This window comes from Nilaparvata lugens, chromosome X, assembly GCF_014356525.2.
Source record: "Nilaparvata lugens isolate BPH chromosome X, ASM1435652v1, whole genome shotgun sequence".
NCBI lineage: Eukaryota > Metazoa > Arthropoda > Insecta > Hemiptera > Delphacidae > Nilaparvata > Nilaparvata lugens.
The window spans coordinates 30,628,616-30,654,597 of record NC_052518.1 but is presented as its reverse complement, the minus strand read 5'-3'; the positions used below and the strand labels follow the sequence as shown (position 1 = coordinate 30,654,597).

Below are 25,982 nucleotides of genomic sequence, written 5' to 3'. Positions count from 1 at the left end.
TCAAAGCGAAAGCAGACACTCTTCAATCGAAAAAGAGGCACATGCTATTGTTGAAGCAATTCGAAAATGGAGGCATTACTTACTAGGGCGCTCCTTCACCCTGATTACCGACCAAAAATCAGTGACATACATGCTCAGTACAAATAAAATAAAAACAAGAAAATCATACGTTGGTGCCTCAAACTTTCCGAATATAAATTTTATATAATTTATAAACCAGGATTTATAAATCTTAATGTTACCGTTGACGCACTTTCAAGAGCTTGCGCAACAATTGGCTGTTTAAAAGACAACACTCTACAAAAATATCATGACCTATTTCACCTTGGTGTCACCCGTCTTTCCCATTGGGTAAAAATAAAGAATCTCCCCTTTTCACTGGACGACTTACGCCTCACATGGTTTAAATGCCAGGTTTTATCAGAGTTGAAACCTCATAAAATCGACACGACCCTTCGAACGACTTGATATTGATTTAGGTCCACTTCTATCTATCATCGACACGAAATAAGTATCCACTTATTATAGTGGATGAATACTACCGATTTCCATGGGCTTTTCCTTGTACAGATACATCAGCCGAGATAGTCATTAAATATGTCTCGATAACCTTTTTGTCTTCATCCTTACATACATTCATACAGATAGTGATCGTTCATACACATGGTCTTCATCCGTACATACATAGAGATCGAGGATCGTCATTCATATCGCATCGTCTTAGAGCTCACTTACAGTCAAAAGGTATAGCGATCAGCCTTACAACGCCTTACAACCCTAAAGGAAATGGGCAAGCGGAACGATATGTGGGGGTTGTTTGAAAAACCATAGCTTTGGGTTTGGAAAGCCTTGCCTTGCCGAACAGCCCTTTCAGGAGCACTACACTCAATCCGTCCTCTACTGTGCATAGCGACCAATGCCACACTGCATGAACGAATGTTTCTGCACCCTCGACGTTCTCCGACCAGCTTCTTTTTTGGTTGTCAGCCCCTGAAGCTGAAGAAGCTAGTTAGAAGATCAAAAAGCGACCCTTTAGTCGAAGAGGTTGAACTCATTCAAGCCAATCCCGAGTATGCATTCATCTGTCATCAGAATGGACGTGAATCCACAGTATCTTTTCGTTATCTAGCCTAAACCTAAACCTTAGAACTCTTGAATTGGAATTCTCTCAAATGAGGGAAGAATGTGGTGATGTAACCATAATGTATCAATTTGTTGATTCCTCTTATTCAACCATTCATGTTCAGTTCTAGTTGATTAAAGCCTACATTTCTGAAAAGGTCTCTAATTCTATTACACCCCTTCAAAAACGAAAGAGAGAGCGAACAAATTCAATAGATTTTTGCTGATGTGGGGGAGCATTTGGCTGCGACGATCCATATCCCTCTTGTCCATCTGAGGTGAGGGATTCTGACTATGCCACTGTGTTCCAGCAAGTTACCGTACTGAACGTAAGCTGCTGGATGTAGTCGTAACCCCGCGTCGGGTTGGGAAACCATCCCTACTAGACCGCTGAAGGAGAATGTGCATCCAACTCCTCCATATTATCAACCATAGCTTCTCTCCAGGCAAATTCCCAGAAGCATTCAACATTGCTAGGGTAATTCTAATCTTTGTATAAGGCTCTCAATCTATAATTAGTAACTTTCAAAGTAACGTTTCATAGAAATGTTCATTCAATTGGTAAAAAGTCCATCAAAAACATGTTTCTTACTTTGGTCACAGGAAATTTCTTTCATATGGAATCCCTGTTGGCAGTGTAATTTGAAAAGTCTCCTGTTGATGTCCGGCAAGATAATCCTGCAAGATAATCTGGGAGATTTGAAAGTAGCTAATAAATGTGATGCGAGCCCCATAGGATGCACTATCAAGTACAGGTTAAACAGTCCCTTGCGAAGCACGGATTACCGTGCTATTATTATATAATAGTACTATCGTACTATATAATTATCATTGTTGATATTATAATGCTATTGTCTATGATATAATTATTATTGATTATGCTCTTATGCTTCAATGTTGAACGGAAGCTAAATATTGAATATACTTCAATACAAAAATAAACATGATACAATTGTTAACGAAACCTGCTATATCATTCATTTCACAGATAAATAAAAATAGAAATCTAAGTATCCTTTGTAAAATTATTTAGTCACAACATGTTTCGGCTATTATGATGAAATATAAAGCCACGTCCAGACTATGCCGATCGACAAAGTCGATCCACACATGTCGATCGACACGTTCAATATTTGACTTGTCCACATACCTCCGTAAATGTGGATTAGCCGAGCGGCACACGCCGGTGTAAGTGAATTTAAATTGAAGTTAATGAATATTGAAAGAACAGTAAGAAATGTTGCGCAACCTCATTCAACACGTCCACACTACTGATTTCGATTCGACTTCCTCGATCCGAACCGACTTGATTCGGGTTGAATTCGGTTTGGGCCGACATGATTCAACAAAGTGGGAACGCGGAATTGGCTAACTGGAATTTGGCTAACTGTGGTTGTGGAAGTGACTGGCTAGGAACTCACTGATTCTGTCGCCGACAGAATTGGCTAACTCTGGAACCCGCTGATTCTGGCCAGAAAATTGTGGAGAATTGGAAATGGCTAACTTTGGAAGTCGCTAACTCGCAACTCACTGATTATGACGTCATCGTTTTCACCTTTCTCCTTTCGTCATCGTCTCCTCATCATCCTCATCCACCTCCACCAACCCCTCTACAACCACAAGCTCCTCCTCCTCCTCCTCCTACTCGTACTCCTACTCCTCCTCCTCCTCCTCCTCCTACTACTACTCCTCCTCCTCCTCCTCCTCCTCCTCCTCCTCCTCCTCCTCCTCCTCCTCCTCCTCATCCTTGTCATCATTATCCTCCGGCCAAATTATCATCTCTTTATATAATATTCTAGAGGGTATTGAATATATTGCCATGATTGAATTCTTATTATTGCTGGGGTTCCTGTTCTATTATATGAGTCTATTCATTCTATTATTATTGTTTTGTCATAATAACAAATTATTCTGATTTTATAACTTTGGCATAGCTTTGTACTAATGATAATAACATTGTTGTTATTATTAGTACAAATGTTATTATATTATTATTATTATTATTATGACATTTAAAACAATAATAATAGAATTATTTGAATGAATTTGAATTCGAATTAATATTGTATATTACATTAATAGAATTAAATATGATAATAACATTGTTGTTATTATTATATATTCGTTTTAACTCTGTTCTGTAACTATTATTCAGATATTTTTAATTCAATTACATTTATTGAATGAGTGTTAGCGAGTTGACTTGAGCCGCGTTTGGACCGAAGCTATTAACAAAATTTTAACCTAATCTCTATAAAGAGTGTCCACTGAATCAGGCTCAGGAAATTCCTGTATATTTCACGTTCTTCCCGGTTTTCCTTGCTGGTTGAAACACATGTTTATTGGAAAAATATAATATTCTCAAATAACAATTTCAAAAGTGCAAAAGTATGTTATTCATCAAAATGTAACACCATTATACGATTATAACTATGTATTCTGAATAATACAAAAAAGGCAATTTAGAAGAAAAATCGAAACTCGCTTATCTACCCTTTACCCTTTAAAACATTATAGTCCAGTCACTACCGGTATATACATTGGTGTTTGCAATATATATTTTAGTTTGATTTTTCAATAAATCGTTTGGATACATTAGAGAAGTCTAGAGTCTAGAACCAATTTTTCATGCAAAATTTTCAATATCCTCTAATTGTCACAATTTAAATGTACATTTCAAAATCCCTCTGGGCGTAATTTTGTGCTCTTCAACCTGAGACCGGAGAGCGCACAAAATCACGCCCAAAGGGATTTTGGATTATACATTTGAATTGTAGCAATCAGAAGATATTGTTGATTGAAAACTAAAATATTCATTGAAATTGATTATTTTGTTGAAATTTTATCGTTTTTGTGACTCAGAACACATTATATATAGATTGATCCCTCACATAGTATATTTTCTACTATTTGATTCTGTACATATCTTCTGTACATGTATTCGTAACAACTGGATGAATCAGACTGACTCAAAACAAACTTTTCACATACCAGATTCTGCTAACCATGATAGTATCCTCACTGCAAGCTTTTCTCACTTGAAAACGTTTCATTACTCAGAAGCGAATAGTGTTATCAAATTAGCACCTCCACTCGACAGAAAAGTTCTCTTCCCAAGTTCCCTTGAAAGGCAAAATGTCAAGCTATGTGTTAAGGTATTTGATGAGAAAAATGTAGCAGCTTTAAAAGAATGCAACATTCAAAATGAAAATTTTGAAACCCATGGAGAAAATCCATGCTAATTGTGAGCTCATAGAGCATCAAATTCTCTTCAATTTGATGTATAATTCAACACTTTTACGCATTTCCCTACGACTTTTGCAGCAGCTTTATCTAGTGTTGAATATGAAATTTCCAGTTTTGCAACAATTGACCAATTGACAAATGAATTTTTAAGGAGTGTTTTGAACACAATTTTTGACTTTGCAGCGTTGTTGATACTAGTTAGGAGGAGAACATATCAGAAGTCCCCATCCCTACCCCATTTTTTGAAGTGATGAGGGTGATTTAAATGTTGCATTCTTTAGCTTTTTGCTTCCACGCTTATATCTTTGCAACAATGCGTTCAACCAAGATAACTGCTCTAAATTAAGTTTGATAAATTCTCTACAATTCCTGTTGAGTGGAATTTTGTGATATTTCCAACAGTTTACAAGAAATCCGGTCTTGAAAGTATGTAATTGTTGGAATAACAGGTTTTCATCAAATTTTTGAATATTTTTCATTCAAAGTATGGAAGGTATAGAAAAAGTCGTGGAATGAATATTGTAGGAAATTATGTAAGCTTCAATGTTTTATTGTATAGTCATGTCCGTAAGATGTATAGTTTTCGAGTTATATGCAAGAAACCAAAAAAATGTACTTTTGAACCACCACCACCACACCCTCAGCACAGTGGGTAGAGATGGGGACTTTCGATATGTTCACCACCTTACTACCCTGAAGAGATCCGCGGGGTCAAAAATTGTCTTCCTAACTTTTCCTTCTATAAACGTTTTTGAGCATTCATTGCCTGGACTAGTACCCGCAATGCAAAAACGCATTCTTCGATGTGTTTATATTTTCATCAATAAATTGTAAATCTCTATGATATTTTTTATTCAATTTGTTCAGCCTCTTCCTCATTTGAGACATCAAGTCAAGTCACTGATAGACTGACTGACGCACTGTACAGTTGGCCGAAAACGCTGTGGAGTGTCGTGCAGAGTAAAGTTCAGTACTGTTCTGAATGTTGCAAATCGATGGAAATAACACTCCCTTATTCCTTGATCAAAACTTTATTATTGACTAGCATGTAATCCGTGCTCTGCAAGGGCCTATTTTAAAACTTGACAAATTGAAAACTTGACGTAATGAAAATTTGAAGAATTTAAAACAGGCCTATAACCATCCTCGGTTAATTAAGTATCTATATGCAAAATTTCATATAGTGCATTTTTGTTAAGTCATAAGCCCTGAAAGTGCAGAAAGTTGTAAGAAAAACTGTATTTTCAAGGATTTTACACTTTTAAAAACTGTCTAGAGCTTCAGATACAATCATTCTTCCTTCGAATAACATTGTGCTAATCACTATTTACTTGCTAAAGACAATTCTGTTTAAATCAATGTTAATTCAGTAATGTAATAATAGAGTAATTTTATCCAATTAGCCTCATGTATTATTTCTAATTTCATCTGTGTGTTGTGTAGGCTACCTGTTGTGTAATCACATAGTCGGCTATCTTTGAAGAACATTCACATATCAAATGTGGAATAATAATTTGCCTTTATTATTGTATTTTCTATTAAAAAACCTTATCTTGTGTTGTGTGATTACATGATTATCATTGGAGAACATGTAGGTATCAAATGTGGAGTACTTATTTGCCTTATTAGCATTATTATTTTACTTTCCAGTGTACAACGTTAAATTGTATTTATGAATAATTTGACAATACGATTTCTACAAGAGAAATAAGCTTCTCACACTTTTTATAGCTTCGTGGTAATGACTTGTTTATTATTTTCATGTTTCCTATTGTCACATAGAAAGTAATTATTCTCGTATTTGTTGAGTTAACTAAAGATACCATGGTTGAAATATGAAAACTAGTTTCTATTCCAATAAACAGGTGGTTGTCAGGGCAGCAAGACTTCTTAGGCCTATGTTTTGGGCTATGAATACAGCGATCACATAATACAATAATACAATTTGTACTATGTGGTTGCTGTATGAATAGGCCTTTGACCTATTCAATAGGAAATCTAATTATAAATCACAAGATACTTTATGGTTACTCCAAATTGAACAAACGCATTTTCCCAGTTGCACAAGAGCCTGTTGAATTTTAATCATGATCAAATGCCAAAAGAAGCAATTAGGGAAGTCTTTTTTGAAAAGAATGCTTCTCTTCACATAGCATTCAATCATGGTTAGAGTTTGACAGGCTTTTGTGCAACCGACCCTATCCTGGATGGCACACTACCTGCTGGCTGTTGTTTCTCCATCTCTTTCTATTCAATACCAATTCCAATCTTCTTCCTTGTCTCTCAGTTTCATGGCAACTACTTCTTCGAAACAATGACTTTTGTATAATTCATGAGAGAAGAGTTGAAATAAATTCAGAATTATCTAACGTTTTATTGGATAATTCTATCGAAAGAAAAGGTTTCAACCAAAAATGAATTATAAACATGAATTATAAAAATGAATTATATTTTCAGTGGTGCCAGGGGCGAAGCCCCGAGTGCAAAGTGCGAGTTATAATTACTAGGCACAGGATCATTCCTTAGAACTGAATCTTAGATCTCGAAGAAGGGTGGTGGCTTTAAACAGGTACAAAATTATATGACTGATTATAATTATATAGTAATTGTTAGAGATCTTTAGGGTATAGTTTTCAAAAACACAGTAAAAATATCTTTAAGGATGAAGGTTTATATAAAGTTGCCGATTTTTGAAGTTGAAATCAACTTCCTAGATTATAATTATAAGAAGGTAAATTTTGATATATAACTCTTTGATGTAACTTTTGATTAGACTAACCATTATACTATGTAGCCTTTTTCTATTGTCTGAAGCTTTTAAATTATGTAACTTTAAAATTGTTGTGACGTTGGCCATTCATTTTAGAATGTTTTATGTCAATAAATGAATTTTTAATTATATTGAGTTCAGCATGTAAAATAAAGAAATCCGCATCTTTTCATCCTCCAATTGACTTTCGTCAACAGAGGTGGTCAAGTCTTATCAAATTGGAAAGAGAAAATTCTCTTTAATTTGATGGTTTTAACCATTTTATGATTTCCATCAATTGTTATAGCAGCTTCAGTGTTGAGTGTCAAATTGTCAATACAGCATCAAGTGTCAACTTGTCGGTACTTCACCTTTAGCACATGGTGTAGGGATGAGGATTTTCGAAATTTTCAGCTCCTAACTAGTCTTAATGTATCTGCAGAATCAAAAATTGTGTTCGAGATATTGTGTTCAAATTACATCGATAAATGATCAATTATTGCTGTATTGAGAATGTTGAAATAATACATCAAATTGAAGAGAATTGAATCCTCTACAACCCAACGTTCAGTACTAATTTTCTCAATGCATTTTTGTTAAGTCATAAGCCCTGAAAGTGCAAAAAGTTGTAAGAAAAACTGTATTTTCAAGGATTTCACACTTTTAAAAGCGAATATCTAAAAAATCAAAGGAGATATCACAAAACTCCACTGTACAAAACTTGTAGGAAATTTATCTAGCTTAAATCTTGTTCAGTTAATCATGTCGCTGAAATGCATTATTCTCAAGATACATGCGTGTAAGCCAGGAATGAAAGAACCAAACTTTCAAACCACCCTCATCCCTTAAGCACAAGGGGTAGGGATGAGGAATTTTGATATATTGACCTTCTAAGTAGTCAAAACAAAGCTGCGAAGTCAAAAATTGTGTTCCAAACATTCCCTCCAAATTTCCCTGTCAATTGATCTATTGTTGTTGAACTGAAGTTTATACACTCAACACTATAATGGCTGCAACAATCGTGGGGAGATGCGTAAAATAATGAAAAGATTCATGAGATTGAAGAGAATAAGGTGCTCTATAGGCTCATGATTGGCACAGATTTTTTCATTCAATCGTGGAAAAGTTATAAGGCCAAAAAGATGAAAAAATCTGAGCCGGAAGGGTTTCCTTAAAAATGTGACTCCTTCAAGAGCTCATATCTAGAAAAGAAAACTATGAGACATATGAAAAAATGTTAAGGATGAAACTTGTAGGCTAATTCGTAAGCTTTAATTTTGTATTCGACAAAAATTTCCGAAAGGCGAATTTGTTTAAGATATATGCAAAAAACCAGAATATGGAACTTTTAAATAACCCCCACCCACTTAACACAGGGGGTAGGAGTGAGGACTTTTGTAATGTTTACCTACTTACTATCCTTAAAAGTGTTGTGGGGTCAAAAATTGTATTCCAAACGTTTCCTTCTACAATCTTTCGTTGACTGGACTAGTATTGAATTACACAAATGTGTTATAGTTCGCATCGTCTGTTGTTTCATGATGTAACGAGTTTTTTTTTGTGGGGGGGGGGAGTAGGCAGGGAATCGACCTTCACTAGATTGGTTTGTATTTTTGAATGCTGAAAACTCTGTTATATACAAATCATTTTCAAACAAATTTCCCCTTATGATTGCATAGGCTACATTCACTTTTCAGGTGTTGGATTGCATAAATGCTTAGTGGAAAGTTCTATTCTTGAAGCAATTCATTTTCGGAAAATTATGCCATACTAAAAATTCTACTGTGAACGGATATGGGTATACTAGATACTCTTATGAGAGACTACATTGAGTCCTTAATCCATCTTGACTGAGACTCTGAGTCAGTAACGTTATATGACAATATTATATTTATTTGTTCGAGAATGTTTATTTTTTATTTTATAACAAAGTTAAATAATTTTTTGTCACTTTTGTGATACAAAATTGTTTTATAACAGTTAAATAGTATAAACGAGGCTTAATCAAAACACTGATTCTTCAAAATTGATAGTATTTTTTTCTTTGTTGCCTCCTTTCAATCCTGATTCCTGAGGTATGGAAGTATTGCAGCATTTCAAACTATTATTGGGTGATTGAAAATGTTATATTCATTATTTAAGTTTCATCCAATTCAAATACTATCAATCAAGTTGAACAACTCTTAACGGGAGAAAATAATGGTTTTCGGCATAATATTATGCCTGATATTTCAATAACCATCAAAGTTACTAACCTCTTACTAGTTTTATTGGATTTATCAGCAAATTTTACATAAGATCCAATCATTTATATACCGAAATAAGCTACCAAAAAATATACGAACTTAGTGTGCCGAAATCTGTTATCCGTCCCAGTGTGAAAGAGTGAACAGAACCGAGTGCGAGGGAATGAGTAGCAGACGAAGCAGACGATGACGTAGTAATCAGTGGATCCTCAGTTAGCCAGTTCCAGACTTAGCCATTTCTGTCGACTGCTGTTGGAAAGAGGGAGAGTCAGTGAATTCTCAGTCAACGAATTCCGGTCGATGCAGAAACAGCCACTTCCACAGTTAGTCAATTCCGATCAGCGCAGTTAAGTTTCATACGGCAGATTTAACATTGAGTCAGCGAGTGCCGAGTTAGCCAATTCTAGCGACCCAACAAAGCCGGGCGACATGTCCACACTTGTTCAACAGTGTCGATCGATCCCATTCGGCATAGTGTGGACACGGCTTAATGACTTGAATGGCATCATATAGCCGAAACATGTGATTAAATAATTTTAAATTAAATATTAAATTGATATTTAGATTTCTATTTTTATTTATATTCAAAAGTAGCCCTAAAGAAGTAAGACATTCATTTCACTTTTAACTCCTCGAGGGTAAAACATAGTTATTGTATTTACCTCTGAACATCCATTAGCTTTGGGTTCTATTTGATCCAGTGTTAATCCCAAACTTCTCAGGAATCTATCTTCTTCGTAGCCTGCCTTGTAGGGCATTGTAGCATTTGGATGTTGCAGGAAAAACTCGACATTAACAGCAAATCCAGCCATATCAACAGGGAACATCCTTTTTGCCGGCCAAGAATCGAAAAAGCCGACAACTTTACCCTGCAATGACAAAAAATCTATTTAACAGCGAATCGGAGACTGTAGATACATGTAGGAGGCTTATTTTTTCTACCTCATATTGGCCATAAATAGAAGACGAATTTTTAAAAGAATAATTATTCACTGAAAGTCATTTATACTTAGTCAATTCATCTCCACATAAAAATTACAAGTTTGTACAAAATACTTTAATAACAATAAAATAATATAAAGATAAATAAGTGCATTTATTTTTAAATTGTAACAATATTGAAAAGTGAAATCCCCCAAGAAGACTATTCGTCTGTTAATGGGGGAGAGTTCCTAGAATCAAATAGTAGTAAAATGAGAGGGAACAAAGAGTAGAATAATAATAATCAATATAAAAGATATAGTAACATATCTTTATATGTTATCTTATAATAGTTATATTATAATAGAATAATAATAGAATAGTAGAATAATCAATATAAAAGATATAGTAACATATCTTTATATGTTATCTTATAATAGTTATATTATAATAGAATGATACTGAGTGAAACCTACAGACTTTTACACTTCCGTGCTGTTTTTGTCACTATTTGTTGGAGAGTGCATAATCAACATGAAAGTACCCAAATGAGCTAAAAGAGAAAGAAAGCAAGAGGATTATGATTATTTTTTCAACATGATTGTCGTGAGGGTTGAGGTATTTGTCATACCAGTGGAGCCTACCAAAATCCTCATCAAAAAATTCTGTCGCCAAATGAGTTTGCTATTCCCCTTTTTTTTAGCTCAATTGTTAGTTTGGAAGCTCTGTCATTGAAGACATGTCTAGAATTTGGGGGAAAACTAGTGGCCAAGTCAGGTTTGTTTGGTGGGTGATCGAGACTATTCCATTTGATTTGCTGGAGAAGGCGTTTGGTTGCACCAGTAATGTGAGGTCGAGTTGAAGCTATTTCAACTGACGTCTTTAATTTTCCGACAACATTCACGCAAAACATCATCACTCATAACGTTTCCTGCATAAATTTGAATCATTTTTTGTAGGATTTATGCTGAACTATAGCCTTTTGCTTGCAAGTTTGCTACGCAACTAGCAATTGGTGGGAGACTCAAGAGAGGCAGGTATCTGGGTCTCTAACTCGACAACAATTGACGATCTGGCTGCACCGATCACGTATAACAATGTCTTCTGATCTGTGATCGGAGGTTTAAAAAAATGACTCTTGTACATTAATCTCTTATATGCTTTAACATGGGCGACAAGACTAGTAGCAATTTATAAATAAAGTATATCTATCCACACCCCTTCCATTAACATAGTTAATACATATGAATGAATAAATTGTTAAGCATATTGACAAACGTATTGTTAAAAAAATATATTGAGGAACACATGCGAACAAATTCAATATAATGCAATAGGAACTGACGGATGAGTCAAAATTGGTGTTTTCACAGTTTTCTAAAAACGGTTTCAACAGTTTTCTCAAATTCATGTTCTGGATGGCTATATAAAAACCCTATTAACTGACATGAGTCTCATTTCGGGCAAAATTGCAGAAACTTCGCCACATTCTCGAGAAAAAATGTATTCTGTCAACTTTCTACCCCAAATTTTCTCTCAAGTCACTAGTCCAAATGTTTTGAAATTAATATCCTGGTCTCCTTCCTGGGAGATTCCCCTGCTCCATCACATCCTTGAAAAAATGAACGTTGTAACCACCCTCTCATGCATGAGGTGGATCACAGATAGACAACCCGCATCACTGGGCTAACTAACATTATGGTAGGCTAATATACGTGACTATTCAATTCTAACTTATGAGGAATGCAATTCAAAATTTCAAGAGAATTGAATTGCCCCTTGCGATTGTTAAATGCTAATATTATTTCTAATCACAATTTGAACGGTATATTGACAAGGAAAGTACAACAAGCATGACAAGAAAAGTAGAATGAGTGCGCCATACCAGATTTTTTCTTACGCACGTTTAATGTTATCTTCTTAAATCCTGAAAATGACTAAGGAGAGAGTCAATTTTGTTGGCCATCGAACTTGATCTGTATAATGGTTCGAAGAATATGTGTTGACAATTTTAAGATGAATGATGAATTATTCCTCGAGTACTCTTATTCTTTGACATAGCTTTCAACAATCAATTATGATTGATTGTGTATCCATCAATTACTGGAATATAATTATAACTAACATGTTTTGATGGATGCTCACCTCCTTCAGAATCGGCGAGCTAATACTATATTCACCGATTAGTCCAACCGGAAACATAGAGACTTTACGTGTGTCACGAATCTCCTCAAAAAGTTTCAAATCGAACGTGTTATCATCATCCCCGAAATAAATGACTCCATTTTTTATGTTGACGCGTATCCATGATAATGCCGCGCGTCTGTTTGCCACACCTCGTGGTACAATACTCACATGTCTGTACATTTCCGGCATGGGACTCGCCAAATGAGTGTATGGAACACCTGTTCACAAGCCAATTAATCATTAAATTTCATCGATATTTTCATTGTCATAAATGTATTATACTTGAGCCTAACGAATAAATTAATAAGCTATTGGATAAACCTACTTGAAATTGTCACAACCACTTATTTATTAAAAGCATTGTTAAAATATTCTTCCCTGTTGGCATACCGTTACCAATCTCTAGTAAATGCGTATGTTAATAGATCATGCATATACAATAAAAATATATACACACACACATAATGTAGGTGTTCTCTATTATATTATTGCCAAGAATTTGATACTTGTATCCCGTTTCATAGCCGTATTCTTATAGGAATTATTACATACATAGTGTTTCAGAAATAGACCTACAAACTTCGTGAGTTTTACAGCGGAGACTTACATATTTGTCTCCAAGTTTTCAATTCTATTATTTCATATCGGCCTCATAAGGGTACTAAAGTAATTAATTAAGATGTAGGATTAGCTGAGAAATTTATTGAAACTAATTTAAATTATGTAACTCTAATGATTGTTGAGATAATGCGGAAATATGACAAAACCCAATAATTTTTCAATTCTAAAAGGAATATAACTAGGATACTTATTGTTTACTTACTTACTAAGTCAATCCTCTTTTACCGTTAGGTGTTGAGGTTTACGAGAGCCCCCCATCTTTCTCATTCCTGCGCCTTCCTTCTCACTTCTCTCCACTCCGCGCCTCTCTCTTCCGCCATCTTTCGAACACCATCCTCCCATCTCTTCCTCGGTCTTCCTCCCCCCTAGCACCCACAACCTTGCACTCGCAAACCCTCCTTGGCAGTCTGTCAGTCGGCATCCTCATCACATGTCCCAGCCACCTCAACTATGCGGCTTCAATATTTTGCTTCAGAGGTTTGGAATTCAGGCTGTCTCTGATGTTTTGGTTCCTTATCCTCTCTCTTCTTGTTTTCCCCGCTACCCTCCTCAAGTACCTCTTGGCATCAAGGCATCTTTTGGGCCTGCAGCTGACTCTGGCTTCTTTTGGAGAGCGTCCATGTTTCGCAAGAGTGGGTTAGGATTGTATCATAATATGTTTGTAGATCTGCATATTTTGTAGATCTGAAAACCCCTAATTTGGTAGCCTGGCTCACCTCCCTTTTGCTGAGGAACCTTCTAGATAATACCCAGTACAACTTTCCTGCCACTGCTGCTCTATTGCTTATTTCGTTTTTCATTCTTCCATCACAAGCAATAGTGGCTCCCAAGTACTTGAAGGACTCTACTTGCTCCAACTGTCTTTCCCCGCTGAATATCTCCAACTGCCTCTGATCTTTCGCTACATGCATCACTTTTGTCTTATCCACATTCATTCGCATGTTCTTATTCAGCAGCTCCTCCTGCCATATTTGTAAGTTGTTACTAAGACTCTCTTCAGACTTAGCCAGGAGGACGCTCAAAAGCAAGCTCCGATGCAATTACCCTTTCCATTCACCAATTACCTACAAAAAACTTTCTTTGCCTCTGGTTGCAGATCTTCATAGCCCCATCTAAAGGGCCCTACACACCTACGGATTTGGCCTGTGTTGGCTCGTGTCCTTGAACGACTCGGAGCAAAATCAGTACACACTAGTAGTAAGCAACACGAGCCCGGCCTGCCCTACTTTTCAACGCTATCCTCTCCACCAAAATCTAAATCTTCCAATAATGGAGATAGAGGAATTTTGATTTCAGATTTGAATTCAGCTACCCCAAATTCTTTAAAGCGTAAGTCCTATTTTCGAAAATACCCGAAAACAAGGGAGTTTTAGCTGTTTTAATATAGCTTTCTATTATAATAGTAAAAACGTACTAGGTTAATAAGATAATTTTTTGCTCACAAAGGGACAGGCAAAGGTTTTTAGAAGTGTTTGAATACTTAAAATTTTAGGTCTAGACATGAACATTTTTAAAACTTTTTTTTTTAATTTTAAAGTTTGAAAATATGAATTCAACTATGAAATCAGAAAATCAACTATGAATATGAAAAGAGTTGAATATGAATTCAACTCTGACCATTTTCACTCCCATTTCCTCATTACTGTTATGTTATCTGTCTCTCTACACTCTCTCTCTCTCTCTCTCTCTCTCTCAAGAGCTCTCGCTCTTGTTTATGTCAAGTGAGTGAACGTGTGCTAGTTCGGCTCCGTCTTCTAATAGATATTTTGTAGGGTTATACAGTTCAATTCACTACAAATTATACATCTAGTTATTCAGTTTCTCGAGCTAAATTCAATAGTGAAATTATATTTTTGATTAACTCACACTCTTTTTATTTATCTTGAAAAAACATTCCTAATTCTTCAGTCTACCTTCTCGCCTGTAAAAGTGTAAATCCACCTAACGGTACACTATGGTTCGACCGAACAGAGGCACGCCGAAGAATGAGGTCAACGCTCCGAAGCCAGAGCCAGCTATTTCTGGATCATTGTCTGAAGAGACCCTCCGCATTATTCGACAGCAAATCGAGGAATCTGTGCAGAATTCCGTCTCAATTGCTGTGAAGTCTATTTTCGAGGAACTTCAGGCATTGAAGGAGGAGAACAAACAGCTGCACGATAGAATTCGTGAGCTGGAGGTGTCTTGTCACCTGAAGGTCGACGACCTCGAGCAATACGGGCGCCGACATTCAATATGTATTTTTGGGATCCCAGAGAGCGACAAAGAAGACATGGACCTGCTGGCGCTTGATGTCTTCAACAAGAAGCTGAATGTGCCCGTGACTCTGGCGGATGTCAACCGCTTGCATCGCGTTGGAAGGCGTCAACCACCTCAACAAGGGCAAGCGAAACCTAAGGACCAACCCATCATAGTTCGACTCTGCAGCTACCAGACCAGGAAGATGATCTTCGATGCTAAGAGGAAGCTGAAGGGTTCCAGCGTCACCATTCGCGAGGATCTGACTGCGGAGCATCTCAAGATCCTCAACGCTGCGGCCGACCGTCATGGGCACAGAAATGTCTGGTCATCTGACAGGAGGATCAAGATCTCTATCGGCGAGGGAGGATCCAAGAGGGTCCACACAGTCGAGAGGATGACCGACCTTCAAAAAATAAAGGTAAATTAAATCATTTCAGGATTCGATGACTAAGGTGCCTTTCACTACAATAATAGGAAATTCGTATTAATACATTTCACAGTAGATATACCTTGGCATTTTTCATGAGCTGGCTTTCTGTTCTATAAATGAATTTTTCCACTGCTATTTATGATTATATATAAGGCAATTATTTCAAACTAAGGAGATCCACATCTGTTTATACTGATTAATAATTTATCTCTATATTATTCCCAAAACTACGTTCAATGCATCAACTACTATACTCCAGAGGGTACTTAGAAAATCATTATCTCTATTCCTACTAATAATTACATCTCTTACCAAAATTATTTCCATAATTAATAATTTTCGAAATGCTGAATTACAAATAAATTGGATGATTAACATACGTTATAGATATAGATGTAATCTATAGGTATAGATAGTAATCTCTTCTATATTAGGTGTACATAATGATATCTTCTACTATTGCTACAGCTCGAACAATAGAAGCTAATGTGTGAAGAGTTATTGATAGAACACAAGGGTGGGTAGTCTGTTCATATGCTCATATAGGGGCTGTGTTTGATTTAGTGTTATCTTAGACATTATTTTATCACTAAAATATTACAGTACTCAATTTACTACTTTTATCATTATTGCAACTCCCAATAGTTAATTATACTTCTAATACTATATAATATTTTTCATACTTAGACATTTATCACTAAAATATTACAGTACTCAATTTACCACTTTTATTTTTATTGCAACTCCCAATAGTTAATTATACTTCTAATACTATATAATATTTGTCATACTTCACCTCTATTTAAAACTCATCTTAAATAATCTAGCACTTTCTCAATCGTCTCCTCTACTTCTTATTTTTCTTTCTCATTTCTCTTCTTGATCTTATAGTTATAATGATTACTAGAATATTGTTGTAATTATTACATTTATTATAACTTTTGTGATTTTTGCGATGATGATTATTATTCTTTTCTATTCTTCGTCTTCTTCTTCTTCTCTTTCTTTTTCTTTTCTGCTTCTTCTACTTTCCTTGATTAATTCAAGATCACAATACGATGTTCTATTTCTTATTCTATAGTTCAGTTTCATAAGTTCTTCTCAATATGTTCACATTCCTTTTTTCTCTTCTCTTCTCCCCTATTATTATCATTATTTTCCCTGTGATTTTCTCACTAGCCATCCAGCATGTTCAAATGTTTATTTCTCTTTCTATATCTATTTCTCTTTCTACCTTTTCTCTTTCTATTTGATTACTTTCTACTAATATCCATTGGTAATCCCGTCCTGTCCCCAAACCTATGGATTGGGGTACAGTTAAGATTTAATTCACGAAAACGTCGACAGCCCCAAAAGTAAGTCTTTAATTTGCACTAACCTTGGAACTGGCGAGGAAGTGGACTGTATCTCGTGTGTAGAAGTTACTGCTGATGATATCCTGTCTTTATGCGTAGGCCTATATGATATTGTACATATATCACGAAACGAAACGAGGTAATTGCATTCAGCTCGAATGCCACGGAAACAGGAGAAACTGAATGAAACGATGTTGACTTCTCAAGCACGCTTCTTGAAGTGCTGGGTTGAAAGATAAACAGGGAGGATGGAGGAGGGGTGAGGGAGAGAGGTTATCTTGCCTCTTTGGGAGAGGGGGAAGGGGAGGAAAGCACAAACCAAATCAACCCACAATCAAGGCTGCCAATCCTCCATGAATCCACCATCTCCGCCCGCCTTGGAATGCCCCATTTCCAAGAACATAAACTCAAAAAAAACTAAAATTTAAAAGTAAAAGAAAAAACAGAACAACAAGCACTGAACGGTAGGAAAGGAAAAACTAAGGGAAAAAGGAATAGGAAAGGAAAACGGAAAACTTAGGGTGTGGGTTAAACTAATAGGGAAGTATGGGGGCAAGTTTCTTAACTGGCCTAACATACTCACCAGAGTTAGTTTTCACGTGAGCTGAGTGCACAACACCCTTAGCATCACTTATGATTTGGGTGACTCTACCTAACGGGTATGATAAGGGTGATGAATTGTCCTCTTTAATCCATACTAACTGCCCTACCTGAAGGTTTGTGTCACTCTCAAACCACTTATTCTTCTGTTGAAGAGTGTGGAGGTATTCACTCTCCCACCTCTTCCACAATATCTGAGTGAAGCGATTAACCTTTTCCCAACGAGACAGTCTGTGCTCGTTGACATCACTCACGTCAATTTCAGGAACCGCCAACAGAGGGCGATGAACAAGGAAATGTCCGGGAGTCAGCGCCTCGTAGTCATCAGGAGATGAAGAGAGTGCATACAACGGTCTCGAATTGAGTACTGCCTCAATTTTCACCAACAGAGTGGAAAGCTCAACAATAGTTAGGACCGAATTTCCCACTTCACGAAACAAATGGAATTTCACATTTTTAATATTAGACTCACAGATTCCATTCATGAAAGGAGCATGTGGAATATTAAAACGAAATTGGATGCTTTTAGATGACATCACATCACAGATGTTGGATTGATTTTCTGATGATCTGAGAAATTCAACAATTTCCTTCAATTGTCGCACAGCACCTTTGAAATTCATCCCTTGATCACAGAATATTTCTTTAGGCAATCCACGCCTAGAAACAAAACGATGGAGAGTGTTAATAAACTCTTCGGATGAAAGACTTGTAAGCACCTCAATGTGACAAGCTTTTGTTGCCAGACAGACAAACAGTGCAAAGTATGCCTTGTATGTACGAGCTTTGGGCCGAATACTCTCTTTGACAGTGAAAGGACCAGCTAGATCGACCGCAGCCTTCAGAAAGGGAGCACTGGGAACAACACGAGAGCTGGGAAGATCACCCATAACGGGAGCAACAGGAGTTGCATTGAATAAACGGCAACAAGTATAATTGAAAATCACGTTTCTGATAACACTGTGTGCTCCAACAATCCAAAAATAATGCTGAATAAGAGCACGCACTATTCTTGGTCCAGCATGAAGATGAGAAATATGATAATACTCAATGAGGAGTTTAGTAAAATGACTATCTTTATGTATCAAACAAGGATGCTTGGCTTCATATCCTAAAGCACTATTTACCAATCTGCCACCAACACGAATCACACAATCACAATCCAAGAATACAGACAATTTTTGGAAACTCTTATCACAAGGTTTACCCTCTTTCAATAGGTCGAGTTCACGATTGAAATGACACTTTTGAACAATTTTAACACAATAAATTTGTGCACATTTCAACTCTTGAACACTAAGTGCGCCTGATTTATGACAGACACCAGTAATTGATGCTTTACAGTTATTCACAAAACGTAAAACATAAGCACAGGAATGTAACAATCTCATGTATGAGGAGAAACGTGTTATCTGAATAACAGCAGTCTCTTCAGTGATATTCAAAACAAAACCTTTCGTTGTAGTCAACAGGAATTGGCGTATCCCAATCGATGTCCAACTTCCACAGCTCTTGTAAAAAACATTTCATTTTGAATATTACTGGAGCTATAAAACCAAGAGGGTCATACAGACGCGCGATAACAGGCAGAACAGTGCGCTTAGAGTTTTTCTTTTGAAACTCTGGAACTGAGACATTAATATGAAAGCAATCAGTAGTTGGGTTCCACATTATGCCAAGAACTTTCACATTTGAATTAGGCTCATCACTGATATGAAGTGGTACTTGAGTGTTTTCAGAACGAATCAAATCCAAGAACTCAGGAGAATTACTGCTCCATTTATTCAACTTGATATGAGCACAGTTTAGAAGATTACAAAGTTGTGATTTTATTTCACAGATTTCTTCCAACAAATTAGCACCAGTGAGAAAATCATCGTGATATATATCATAACGAATAGCTGCTGCTGCCAACGGAAATTTATCTCCTTCATCTTTCGCCAGTTGAATGAGAGCACGTTGAGCAAGAAAACCAGACGGTTTCAAACCATATGTGATTGTTTTGAGCTCATAAACGATAATATCATCGGAAGGATCTTTACGAAACAATATGTGAAGGAAAGAACAATCTTCTTCATCAACGAGGATAGCACGATACATTTTCGTAACATCACACGTGAATACGAATGAGTGAAGTCTGAATCTAGTTAACACATCACATATGTCATTTAACAATTTTGGACCTGAATGAAGAACTTGATTCAACGAAATGTGACTCTTTTTAGCAGACCCATCAAATACAACACGAACCTTTGTTGTAGGTGATGACGGATTGAATACACAAAAATAAGGAATAAAATATTTACCTGGTTTTTTAGCAACTTCCATATGATCCAAAAGAAGATACTCTTCCATAAATGATACACAATCAGATTTCAAACGAGCATCACGCAGCATACGACGCTCCAATGACAGAAAACGATTTAAAACATCATGAGATTCATGAAACTTGAGTAGATTAGTGTCAACTTTGAAAGGAAGATGAACAACATATCTTCCTTCAGTATCATGCGTGTGAGTTTCAGCAAAATGTTTCTTACAAAACTCATCATCAGGACTAGGAAATTTATGATTAGGAATTTCTTCACTTTCCCAAAACTTTTGAACCAAATTATTCAACGAGTTCTCAGAGGTGGGACACGTCTTTAATGCAGTCAATGACTGATTAAGAAGACTGGAATGATTTGGAAATTCACCCAAAATAATGTCACCAAACACGGTAGGAATCACGCAAAACGAACACTCTTCACTAGATGAGACTTGACTATGATGATGTAATATTTTGTTGAATAACTGACATCCCAATAGAAGATCAACGGAATGTTGTTCATAGAACACAGGATCAGCAAGGTTGAATTTTTCCAACTCATTTTGCACTTTCGAACTGAGATAAATAGGGGGCAATGAACCAACTATTTTATCAATCACGTAAGCCTCAGCTTCTAGACGAGGGTGATTTGAGCCCTTAGGTTTCAACAAACATTTCAAAACACCAGAAGAATTCCCTACACTCGAGGAATTCAAACCAGAGAAATTTTGATGACAATCATGAACAGATAAACCAAGTTTCATAACAAGATCTTTTGTGATGAAATTAGCAGTACTACCAGAATCAATCATTAAACGAGCACCAATAAACGAACCAGATGAATTTTTAATAACTGCTTGAACAGTACCTAGAACAACACTCGTTTTAGGAATTAAACTAACAATTGATGACTTATCAATAACATTATCAGTGATACCACAATGCTTAGAAGAATTTGAATTCTCAACAACATTCATAGTGCTATCAGTTTGAGTAATCGAATCAACGGATTTCGATTTCAAAGCAACTTTAGAGATGTTATCAGTAGACTTCTGATAACGAACAGGAGAATTCGAACGGCTATTATCACTACTATGAGGATAATGAAGTAATTTATTATGCATACGACCACAATAACACAATGATTTAGACTTGCATTGGTTTACAGCGTGAAATTTGGAGAAACAATTGAAACAGACTCTCAATGATTTAATAAATTCATTCCTAGATTTTGGATCTCTTTTCAAGAAAGCAGGACATTTGAATAACAAATGATTCGTTGAGTTGCAAAATGAGCATTTTGTTTCAGCACTATCATTCAATTCACAAGTAACTAAGCTGCTTTTATTTTGAACGCTGTTATCAGCCTGAGTAGATAAGACAACCTTTTTCTGAAAAGACTTATTTTTCAGCTTTTCGATAGATTTTTGTTCATTAACAGACGGCACATCAGATGCAGATAATTGATAAGATCTAACTCTCTTATTCACGAAATCAATCAACTGTTGACAAGAAGGAAAGCTCTTATCAGCTACCTCGAGCTCAAACGATTCACATGATATTTTGTCTAATTGACGAATAGCTAATGAGTACAAGATATAATCAGCCAAATCAGGAACTTTCAACGATTTCAGAGTGGTAATACTATCACCTACTTTAACAAGAAAATCTTGAAGCGATTGTAACGAAGGTTTAAATGGGATTGAACTAGTTTTCAAAATCTCATTTACGTAGTAGTTAGCTAGCACCCTATCACTTTCATAACGCTTGCATAGAGTTTTCCATGCCAAATCAAAATCACTACTTATCTGAAAAGATTTCACTACTCTAGCTGCTTCACCTTTCAACAAATTATGCAAAATATGGGATTTATGAACAGGAGAATAATATTTATCATCCACAATCAATGATGAAAAGATATTTTTGAATCTAGGCCAGTCTGAAATATCAGAGCCATCAAACGGTTTTATTTCAGTTGGAGGTAATATCATGTTCAAACGGGGAGAATGAGAGGTTGAAGGTGAAGGTTCACTTTTCTCCTTCGTCTTCTCATTTTTCATTTGATTCAATTTATCACGAGCATTTATTATTGCACAGGATAAATTATCAATAACGGTAAGTGATTGATATTCAGGTTCTTTAGTAGGTTCAACTTGAATAGATAATTCATTGATTTCATCTAAGAGTGCAGAATATTCTTTCACAGTATTTTCAATAGATATGCTTCTTATCAAAAATTGAGATTGAATTTTAGGATCATTGATGTCCTTCAACAAGTCATAAGCTTGTTGAACACGGCTAAACAAAGTTTCTTTCTTCTTCACACGAATAGTAAGCAAGGCTTGTGGGCTTGCCATTGTAACTAAGTAACTGATTAGATAAACAAGGAGACTTGGGAAGGAACTTTCTAACTGGATTTAACATGGATATCAGTGCATGTATCAACAAGTAACTCTACTATTAACGAATTGAAATTTAAATTGAAAAATAAATCTCTTGGAAATAGAACATATCCCAGGCCTGGTCGGACCATGTGGTAATCCCGTCCTGTCCCCAAACCTATGGATTGGGGTACAGTTAAGATTTAATTCACAAAAACGTCGACAGCCCCGAAAGTAAGTCTTTAATTTGCACTAACCTTGGAACTGGCGAGGGAGTGGACTGTATGTGTAGAAGTTACTGCTGACGATATCCTGTCTTTATGCATAGGCCTATATGATATTGTACATATATCACGAAATGAAACAAGGTAATTGCGTTCAGCTCAAACGCCACGGAAACAGGAGAAACTGAACAAAACGATGTTGACTTCTCGAGCACGCTTCTTGAAGTGCTGGGTTGAAAGATAAACGGGGAGGATGAAGGAGGGGTGAGGGAGAGAGGTTATCTTGCCTCTTTGGGAGAGGGGGAAGGGGAGGAAAGCACAAACCAAATCAACCCACAATCAAGGCTGCCGATCCTCCGTGAATCCACCATCCATATTTGATATTTGATTCTTTCTCACATTAAATCATACTATTCCTCTTCAATTTCATGCAAATATTATTCATTATCAGTTGTATTATGTATCTTTTCTCAATTGATAACTTTCTTCAAAGATTTTTCGTTTTTCTGCTGGCTTTTTCTTCTCTTTTGCAGTTTTTACTGGATCCCATTTTGCTCTATCTCCACCTTGAACACAATCTTCCACTACTGGATTCCATCTCTCTCTATCTCCGCTTGGACTCAATTTTCCACCACTGGATTCCATCTCTCTCTGTCTCCACTTGGACTCGATCTTCCACTACTGGATTCCTTCTTGCACAATCTTCACTTTGACTAGATCTTCCACTACTGGATTCCTTCTCGCTCTACCTCCACTTGGACTCGATTCTTCCACTACTGTATCTACTCGCTCTATCTCCACTTGGACTAGATCTCCCACTACTAGTTCTTCCTCAATCTTCATCTTATTCACCATTGGGATTATTCATCACTGGAGCTCCACAGATCACAACATCTACATCTTATTGTGTTTAGTGAATTTTTTGAACTGGTGTTTTTAAATAGTGAAGGGAGCCGAACTGTCAAGGCATACTGAATGCACTCGAATCAAGAGACTTTTTCATTTAGGTTAAGTTTTATTAGTTTTATCCCCATTTTCCCCGTCATGTGTTGTTCTGAGGTCAGTTCACAGTTGGTCTGCTGCTTCCATGATGCCTCTCACTGACACGTCAGCTCGCTCGCCCTCAAGTAGGTATGATTATTTCAATAATAGTAGTAATGACGCAGGTATGTTTCTAGCAAATAAGCTCCACTCTTTCAAAAAACTTTTCAAGGCTGCTCACCTTAACGTCCAATCCCTCAGCTGCCACATTGATGAACTCAGAGCAATCTTCCGTTTTCAGGACTCCAATATAATTGGAATTTCCGAATCATTTTTGAAGCCTAGTATTTCATCAAATTTTGTTGCATTACCTGGATATATTCTTTTCCGGAATGATAGATTAAATAAAGCTTGTGGGGGTGTAGCAATTTATGTGAAAGATGGTATCAAAACAAAAGTTTTAATCACATCTAAACAAGAGTATTGTTCTAGACCAGAGTTTATGCTACTTGAATTATCCTTATCTAGTACTGATAAATTACTCGTTGGTATCTGTTATCGCCCACCAAAAAAAGGTCATTTTACAGATCAGTCAGCTTTCAGAAGCCGAAGCTAGTAGACGTGTTTTGTGAAATTCATGTAATTATTCTAAAAGTATACCATCAAACTGTTGTGTCAGTGAAAACGGCATTGCCGAATTGTGAGTGAGTGTGTGTGTGTGTGCGTGCGCGCGCGCGTTGGCACAACTATGACTGTAGCTGAGTTCGGATATTGCTGCTTCGGTGAGTGCTGAATCGGTAATTCTATTGTGAGAACTGAACTATCGTAACTATGAACGGTGACGATAATACGACTATTATTACTATAACTGAAGAAAATAAACCTGTCTCCTACAAGGTTTGAACTGATAAAATTCAATCAGAATGTGAAAAATTTTTATTTAAAGCTTGGAACGAAGCTAATACAAAATTCCAGCAATCAGAAAAAATAAGTTCTGAACTTAAAATTCAACTTGAACAGCTTCAAACTAGATTATCAGCGTTAGAGACTAAATCTAAGAATGAAGAAAAAAATATGGACAATTATCATACTGATGAAGAAGAATTATCTACTGAAACAGAATGGATTCGTCAAAAGCAAAGAAAGAGGAAGAGAGAACAATCTGACTCACCTCCAACACAATCATCCAATGAGCAGAAAGTGAGTTCACGAAGAGAAACTGAACTAAAAGAGAATGCTGAACCAAAAAAAACTCCTAGTATCAAACAAGTTAAGAGACCTCCTCCAATAATACTCTACAACATCCAAGACTATCAAGTAGTGTATAAGATTTTGAATGAAAAAATAAAAGACTCTTATAAGATCACACTATTGAATAATGGTAGCTTAAAACTCAATGTTGAATCTGAGGATAATTATAGACTAGCTACATCATTGCTGAATGACAAAAAAATGAATTGGTCTTCGTTTGAAAACAAGCAAACGAGACCCATTAGAGTAATAGTGAAGAAGTTGCACAGCACTTGCAATCCACAGGAAATAAAAGAGGAACTTCAGGAGAAAGGATTTAAAATTTTGGACGTGGTGAACATTCTTAAATGGAAAACAAAAGAACCACTCCCAATATTCATGTTAACTTTTGAAAACACAGAGAGCATAAATAGAATTTATGAAATATGTGTAATTATGGGTATGAAGGTTGAAGTAGTCCCCCTGAAAAAATCGAAATTTCTACTGCAATGTAAAAATTGTCAAACCTGGGGACACACTAAAAAATACTGCCAGAAGGAGCCTAGGTGTGTGAAATGCGCTGGTCCCCACATCACTATCAACTGTACTAAGAGTAAAGAAGTTAAGCCTGAATGCTACAATTGTGGGATGGAGCACCCTGCTAATTATAGAGGATGTGTTGTAGCACAAGAGTTGCAGGCACTTCGAAATAAGAAAAAAACAATAAAATCTATTTCGTCAGTCAACAAAAGAAACGATCCTATTGTGCCACAGAGAGCTGTAATAAATGACAGTAGAGTTAAGGAGAACCTGAGTTATGCTGATAAGCTGAAAAATAAAGTACCTATCAACAGTAACGAAAAGTCAAGTCTTCAAGATTACAACTTGAGTAAAGATTTGGAACTGAGCATTACAACTCAACTTAAATTGATTCTTGAGAAACTAGTTGTGCAAGAAGGCCTCAATAAATCAATTTTAAGTAGGTTAGAAAAACTGGAAAATATTTCAGTTCCAGAAGTCATTCACAAGAAGCATGGAAAATAGATTCAAAATTATGAGTTGGAATGCTAATGGATTACTACAGCACAAAGATGATCTATTAGCAATTCTAATTGAGCATAAAATAGATGCCTGTCTCAT

At 36.2% G+C, this 25,982-nt stretch overlaps 1 protein-coding gene across 1 annotated transcript in view; it reads right to left on the bottom strand.

Moving 5' to 3' along the window:
• LOC111049044 (galactosylgalactosylxylosylprotein 3-beta-glucuronosyltransferase S) overlaps positions 1-25,982 on the bottom strand; it is a 63,363-nt gene that overhangs the window by 8,193 nt on the left and 29,188 nt on the right. The window contains exons 3-4 of the mRNA XM_039443151.1: positions 12,430-12,689; positions 10,026-10,232 (exon numbers count right to left, since the gene is read on the bottom strand). Of these exons, the coding sequence (XP_039299085.1) occupies positions 10,026-10,232; positions 12,430-12,689 (467 nt within the window). The remainder of the gene's footprint in view (positions 1-10,025; positions 10,233-12,429; positions 12,690-25,982) is intronic.